General features: G+C 46.9%; 1 protein-coding gene across 1 annotated transcript; it reads right to left on the bottom strand.

Annotated features, from left to right (window-relative positions):
• Positions 1-341: 341 nt before the first annotated feature.
• LOC119329294 (late embryogenesis abundant protein 19-like) lies at positions 342-1,368 on the bottom strand. Its single transcript, XM_037602337.1, has 2 exons — positions 1,227-1,368; positions 342-1,128 (listed from the first exon to the last, which is right to left on the bottom strand). The coding sequence occupies exons 1-2, from the start codon at positions 1,284-1,286 to the stop codon at positions 577-579; spliced, it is 612 nt and encodes a 203-aa protein (XP_037458234.1). The 5' UTR covers positions 1,287-1,368; the 3' UTR covers positions 342-576.
• Positions 1,369-8,032: the final 6,664 nt, after the last annotated feature.

The raw sequence follows: 8,032 nt of genomic DNA, 5'->3' as shown, positions 1-8,032 counted from the left end.
CTTATGGAGACCATATAATTCTGCTTGAAAAACATGTACGAAAGGAATTGCATATAGTATGTTGTTGAACCTGAAGAAGATGAGTTCATTCCAGCGCCAGTGAACACATTCTCAAGATGAATATCAAGATTGGTGATGGCACTGGGAAAAGCCAGAGGCTTGATTTGACGAGGGAGAAGCTAGATTAAGAAGGTTGCATCATCGTCAAAATGACTCGTGTGTGTACGTACGTGTTTGTTCCGACGTTCTGACGGGTTATATCATCGCGAGAATGACTCGATTTGATGTGACCGCTGCTGCATCGTTCTTGGATGAGACATGTCTGCTCACCCAGTTCATCGGAACAAAGTAGTAGATCTTTATTAGTATTATGATTACAGCATAATAGAACTTGAAAAGAGAAGTCTGACGAACACAAAGATACATCTCCCGTCAGACATTCATACGGACCCAAGAGGCCAGGCACTGAGCAGCACAGTTTTACAACAAGATGTGCGTCCGGAAATCATGAAAGTCGAACGAAAAATGTGTATCAAGAGAAGGAAACGAAAGCAAATTAAGCGCGAGCGCATGCATCTAGTGATCCCTGGTGATCTTCTCGGTGGTGGTGTCCTTGGTGGCGTTGGTGTTGTTGTCGCCGCCCATGCCCAGCGTGTTGGCCACGGCGTCCTTGGCTCCCACCACGGCGTTCACCACCGTCTCGCAGGCCTGCTGGAGCACGCTGCCGGTCTTGTCCTTGCCGGCGACGGCGGACTCCTTGGCGTACTGCGCCGCGTCGTAGGTCCTGTCCTGCGTGTACTGCGCTGCCCCCGCCGCCTTCTGCCTGGCCGCCTCGGCGGTCTCCGCCGCCTTCTGCTTTGCCATCTCCGTCTTCTCGCCGAGGAAGCTGCCGGTCTGGTCCTTGCTCTCCACGGTGCGGTCCTTGGCGGCCTGCGCCGTGCTGGCAGCCTTGTCCTTGGCCGCCTGCGCCGTCTGAGACGCCTTGTCGGTGGCCTCGCCGGCCTTGTGCTTGGTGGCCTCCGTGGTTCCCTGCCCCTGCCTGGACGCGTGCCCGGCCATGCCCGCCGCCCGGTCCTTGGCCTCGTACGCCATGTCCTTGGCCGCGCCCATCACCTGCCCAGCCTTCTCCTGCAAACATCAATACCACGGACGAGCACAACGTTTGAGACGCGGCGCACGCGGCAGCATTTTCTCGACGGCATCCATGGAGAAGACGTACTACGTACCTGGGTGTGGCCCTTGGCCTCGCCGGCGCGGTAGCTCGCCTGCTCCTGGTTGGATGCCATCTCTCACGTACTATAAACTGGCTCAAACAAACTGACAAGATAATCTTTAGTACTTAGTACGTATCACTTTGGCTGTTGCTCAACTTTGTGTGTCTGACTGGCATAGGTCAGAGCGGGGGGCGTTTATATAGGCGGCACCTACGGGACAAGGCCGGGGACACGTCGCGCGCCGGAGCACGTCCATGGCCGCCACGTAGAAAGGACACGCGGTGTGACGCGTCCGTACCTTGGCGAAGCTCCATCGCCCTGCATATCACGAGCTAGCTGATACGGCACATGCGGAGGCCAGTGCCCAAGGCCAAGTAGGAGTCTTGTGTTTGATCAACGTGTCCCAGCCTCATTTCATCTCTGTTCTCGAGATCGGATAGAGCTGATAGAAAATTATGCACACATGCGATGCTTCGACTACCACAAAGGGAAAGTGGAAACTATCCCGCTAATTATATTACGATCATGACGTAGAAGAGGGGGCACCGGGGACATACTCTTCTCAATTTTCTACTCCCTCTGTACTGTAAACTAATCTAAAATGCACTATTTTAATGATCTAAACACTCTTATATTAATTTATGAAGGGAGTACTAAGTTAGACATGGAGGGGCGGGTGCCGGGTGGCGGATTCCCGTACAATGGCAAGGTGCTGTTGCACATGGGAGAAGCGATAGGGCGCGGCAGATGTGGCTGCGGAGACCACCGGAGGTGAAGAAGGAATTTCACATACCGCGGCGACGATCTATGAGTGTGTCGGACCGGTTGGTGTCTCAGACCCGGCATGTTGGTCGGGGCCTCCGGCTTTAGATGTTAGGCTAGGTGAGAAGTCTGGGTATACAGCCCGCATTTTCTGCACCCCTTCATCAATGAATAGGAGTAGCGACAGATGTTGTCAAGATGACGACTTCAAACATATTGATGTATTACTTTATGAGGTCGTTATGGATAGTTAATAAAGTTGCTGCATACATCTCCCAGATGTAGAGGCCGGGGATCATCCTCCTTTTCTAAAAAAAATATCAGAATATTGCTCGAAGCACTTCCCAACTAGGGTTCCTCTTCCTCCCACCGGCATCGGCGCCAGTACGCCTCATCTCCACTGGCCTTAAGGTCATGGGAGCGCGGCGGATCCCGACCCTTGCCGGTGAAAGGGCTCCGTTTTTAAATGTGTCTTCGAGATTTGCTAGGGTTTGTGTCCTACTCAGAAGGGTGAGACGGCGGCGGCTCTTTGAAGATGGAATAAGATTCTCTCCGCCTAGCCTCATTCCAGTGATGCGTCTAGCATCGTTGGTGGGCATGTGGATGTGCGTCTCCGGCGGATCTTTTCTTGGTGGATTTGCTCGGATATGTTCGTCGTTCGTCTATGTTCGTGTGTTTTCAGGTTGGATTTTTACGTTGTACGCTACTCTTCATCGGCGGCGGTTACTGTTCTGGTGTGTTGGTCCTATGGGGCCTTAGCACGACTCCAGTGAAGAAGCAATGATGACAGTCGTCGCTAGATGGTCTATGGACCTGGATATAGTTTTTATTATTTTTAGTGTTTGTTGTACTGCCGTGATAAATGAGCCACTGGAGATGCTCTTACATGATTGATCTGGTTGAGACCTTCAGTAGCTTGGTCTTTAGCACAACATTATACTGTCGCAGGTTGCATTCTACCTACCAAATAATACTTTCTCTATCCCGAATTACTTGGACGAGACTTGCCTGCTCCCTACGCGTGTGCCCATCTGTGCTCTCACGTATGTGACTTGATTTGATTGGAACAAAATAAGGCCCGGTCCCCTCCCCTTAGAATCAGGGGGGGGATGATTAGATTAGAAAGGAAAAAGGAAAAAAAAAGACAGTTGTAGGATGAAGTGGGAGCATGGATGGGAGCATGGGAAGGGAGCATGGGAAAAAAATAGAAGTATTTTTGGTTCTAGATACATTCATTTCGATCCACTTCTGCGACAAATAATTCAGGATGGAGGGAGTACTGTAGAAGCTAAATTTTGCAAACTTACACCGTGTTTCAGTGCAAACTTGGATGAAAAATCAAAGGGGTTCGTTTACATAAGGGGACCTACACTAATAATTAAACCATGATTCAACGCCATCAAAAGAAAACCACCAGAACAAGTGCATAGACTAGGCACTCGCAAAATCGTGTCACGAACTGATGCCATCCAACATCTGCTCTATGGTTATCTCAATGGGTGATGAGAATCCTAGAGTGAGTGCCTGGTTTAATAGATTCCTTTGTGCTTCATTGACTTGACATATGCATCGGGCACCCTTGCAGTTTGTGTATCGGCATTGTTCACGGAAGTGAATTCTCTTCAAACAGACGGCACGGTGCCTGATGAGCCTGATGTATTGCAGCACCTGCCTGTTTTTGCCAAGTCCATCGCCGCTCATCTCCAGCAGACTCAAGTTGTACTGCTCAAATTTAGGTGCTTCACCGGATACATTGGTCTCGCGGGGGCCCATAGCGGCGAAGGAAGACAGACGACATAGCTTCATGCAAAAAATCATACTCAGAAAGACAGAAGCACACCTTCTCCATAATAAATCACACTAAAATACCTTTTAAATTCTTAGGTGAAAATTGTTAGATTTATCAAGAACATGCTTTCACAATATCACTACAAGAATCTTGTTAATCCATGACGGAATAAGTCCGTCACAGACCTGTGTAGAACTGTCGTGGAAGGGTGTCCATGACGGAATTGGAATCCGTCATGTATATCGCGTCATAATTTGACCACTGTACACTCCATGACGGATCTTGGCTGTCATGGATGGCACTTAACGGACAAGCTCAGGACGTCGTTAACTTTTCAGCCACGTCAGCATCTGACATGGCGGCCCATGTAGAAATGGGCCATCTAAATATTTTGGCCCGTAAAATTTCAGCAACGTCCATGAGTGGCAGCCCATATAGTAATAATCGACCCAATTAGTATTTACATCCATTAATTTCAGCGTAGGCCCACTACTTTTGATCCAGAAAGTTAGTCCATCTCTCTTTCATCGTGCATGAAAATTTTAATCCAATAAGAGTGGAAATTTTAAGCCAATAAGAATTTGACAGAAAACATATGCTCACATTATTAAAAAAAATGAAAATTACATAAACACACCCCAAAATACACCTATACAGGAAATAAAAAAGTTAAGTTTTACAAGTATGTTTCTGAGAACACTATGCTAATCTATAGCCATATGGTCGCAGATCCACTTGTCCATGTCGAAGTCTTCAGAACACATGTCTCTTGTAGAAAATGCTCCCCATAAATCAATATCTGCCACATGAAGAAACATTTGTCACTTTAAAAAATATTATAGCCAGTAGGTAAACTAGACGAAGTAGCTTACTAATGTCATCAAGTTATATATTTTATTCACTCCCAGGATGCAAAGTAGTGCAACAAATTTGATCTAAAGTGTGAAAAGAAACAACTAGTGGCAGTAGCCCACAGCCAAATCATATCAGCATATTTACAACATTAGATATTTATAGATAATGAATAAATAGTAGTAAAAATAAGAGAATTAGAACAAACATAAAAATGAATTACATGCTGTCCTAAATTCTTAGATGTTACAATGCCTACAAATGAGAATAACGAAGTATCTACTATAAAACAAGAATAAACATGATATTGCTTAAAAGTTAATCCAAAGAAAAGTGCGTGAACTGAAAGTATAATCAAGTTGGCCTATGAGCGATAGAGCAACAAAATACCATAGAACTCCAAGTACAACAGCAACCATTGAGGACATAAATCAGTAAAAAAGATGGCATGACTACCATACAGTATCCACCACACGGACACATGAAATTGAGTGATGGACTTGAAATAATGGCCCTTAAACAAATTTCAGAAACTTAGCATCAACTACAATCAAAAAATTCACACATGCACTACATTCACATTCTCTTTAAATTCGCAAGCCATTGAAATATTCACCGTATAAGTACCATTCAACATATCAACTAACACAAAAAATTTCTTAGTAAGAGAAAAGGAAAATATGCTCTGGACCTATCATTTTGAGTATGAATTGAATTATAGCCAAATATAGCACAACAATTAACCATTCATACACAATTGAACATACAATTCTCAGAAAAATGATTGTTCACTAATGATGTCGATGAAGATACATATATAATTAACAAAGCCAATGTATGATAGATTGGAAGAAAAACTTGCAATAGGACTCTGTAAACAATTACAGAGAATGGATGGCTTGCATGATGGCCAACTACCACCAGTTGACAATAAATCAAACACACCTTTACGATGTAAATTTCTGCACAATCAAGTACATCGCAAGCATATACCACAACATGTGAGCTTCTGTATACATACAGATATATCCAGCAACTTAAGTTTATGGTGTGAATCTTTTTTGCAGAACACCTTATACCATTAGTTATTCAAACACACATCTGTCTTGTATCTTCCGTTGCACACTCAACCAAACACCAGTACATCAATTAACAAGCATGTTACCAGAGGAACGTCAAAACGTTTCATGTTATGCTAGCAGTAACCATCCGTGCAAAATACGAGGAATACAAAAGTAGCAGGTTCTATATTTAGATCCAGCGTATGTAGATAAACCGGCCATAGATGAGAAAAATAACAAGTGGGCGTGGGAAGGGATCAAACTCACTATGTGTATCTACCGTCGTGCGGACACACCGCAGCTGCCCTGGTCCTTACTTTATTGACCGTGTTCATCGGCCTCCAGTCCAATGCGCCGAGCCGGCAACAAGTGGAGACTAGGGTTCGCTGCAGAGCCGCTCTGCTCTGACAAATCTAGTGTCGGGGTTTAGCTCCATGCCGGATCTAGCACACCCAAGACCAGCCACCGCAGAGCCGCTCTGCTCTGACAAATCTAGTGTCGGGGTTGGTGCCGCCATCGAACTCGTGTGATCTACGACACAGGCTGCAGATTAGCCATCGTTATGGAGGAGGGGGCAGAGGAGTGTGGGGCCGACGGGAAAGGTAGAGTATGGTGGAGGAGGAGTGGGAGTGGAGGCGGAGGAGGTACGGGAGAGGCCGGGGGAGAGAGAGGGCGCAACCAGGAGGTGGAGGAAGGGATGGTGAAAGGAGGGGCCGCCAGATCGAGAGGAGGCAGAGGAGGGAGAGGATGGGGATGAAGACGATGGGGGTGGCGGCGGCGGCAGAGGGAGAAAGAGATGGGGGAAGAAAGGCAGATACTTAGGGTTAGGTCTTATACGGTGAATGATTTAGATGGGCTTTAGTGGGCTCAAAAATTTTACCAACGCGCGCTAATGAAATTATAGGCGCGCCCTGCATCCTCCTCGCGTGCAACCTCCTGGCGCCCTCCAAATTCAAGCGCACCCTTCCTTTCTTTTAATTTTTATATATAATCATCCACACTGACATGTGGGACAAATAAAAAACACGTACAACACATCAACAAGAACCACCCGTGACTGTGTGGATGGTGTATAAACAATGAAAAAAGTGAGGCCTAGCTATCAATCCATGACAGTATTCGTGACGGAACCTCGGTGTCCGTCATAAAGGAGCTACCGTTTTGGCTGTCGTCCGTCTCTTGCTGATCTGTGACGGTTTTCATGACGGTTCCCAAGAACGTCATCAGAAATCCGTCATAGATTAACTGATTTCTTGTAGTGTATACATAAAATTTACTAGCCAATTTTTCATTTTATTTATATACTATATAAAGTAGATAGCGTGTGATTTGTATGTTGGGGATACTTTTGCGGGTGTCCAAAATTTTATATTTTAGAGAAGAAAAGATAGTACCATGTACCTCCATAGAGAGCTTCTTGAGGAGAGGCGCGGCTTCTAGGACAAAAATAGTCCATGTCATTCCAAACACACCCAAACGTCCAAGATAAATATCTCTCAGGTTACCGAATGAGGGTGAGAGTTGTCTTGGATTTTCGTAGTAGTAAGACAGATGTATTATCGAGAGGTTGATGTCATGAAGACAAGGAACATAGCCAAATCGCATGGTGGGAAAGCTCCCGGCCATATTATCGAGGTCACAAAGAAGCCGCTCAAGTTTTGGAACCCTGATCAGGTCGACCGTGTGGTAGAAGCAAGCACGGATTTCCAGAGCAAGAAGTGAAGAGTCGGGAGCGTCTACCGATAGGATTGAGTTGGTGCCAGAGCCACAGTGAGTCAAGGAAAGGAGCTGGAGTCGACTGCAGGTGTGGAGGAGGGCCAGGAAGTCTGAGGCAGTGAAACATAGATTCTGCAGGGTGAGGCTGGTTACCCAGCTGAAAACCACGGGACAAGCACCAACGAATGACATGAAGCATCGTCCGAGTAGAGCACGCTGCTCGTAGTTGACCATGGCGGCATGCAGCTCCGTCCGGATGGTGAACTCGAGACGCTCGGGGGGTGTGCTGCTGCTCTTGAGAAGGGCGTCGCCGATGGTGTGCAGGTATGGGTTGATCAGGTAGAAGGCGAGGCACAAGCTCTTGATGCTCCGTTCTCCAGCCAGAAACCACCTCGTGGAATCAGTGTAGCTCTTCATTATGCAGTCCACGGTGTGATGGGGTGGGGAGAAACCCTTGGGATGGGGTGCCAAGGTGGCGACATCGATGACGAGGCTGGAGAGCAGACGAGGGAGGTGCCTCCATCGTCTCGCGAGGGCGCCGGTCCTGACGGTCATGCGCAGGTCGACGAATTGGAGGGTGGTGAGGAGGACGTCGTCAGGGAGCGCGCTGATCCTGTCATTGCAGGAGGGCCTTTTCT

Source organism: Triticum dicoccoides, chromosome 1A (assembly GCF_002162155.2).
Source record: "Triticum dicoccoides isolate Atlit2015 ecotype Zavitan chromosome 1A, WEW_v2.0, whole genome shotgun sequence".
Lineage (NCBI taxonomy): Eukaryota > Viridiplantae > Streptophyta > Magnoliopsida > Poales > Poaceae > Triticum > Triticum dicoccoides.
Note: the sequence above shows the minus strand (reverse complement) of the source record. Positions and strands in the feature narration are given on the sequence as shown.

Coding starts and splice junctions, on each gene's coding strand:
- LOC119329294 (XM_037602337.1), bottom strand. CDS start 1,286: ATGGCATCCAACCAGGAGCAGGCGAGCTACCGCGCCGGCGAGGCCAAG. Junction 1,129..1,226: donor AGGCCAAGGGCCACACCCAG/GTACGTAGTACG, acceptor TGATGTTTGCAG/GAGAAGGCTGGGCAGGTGAT.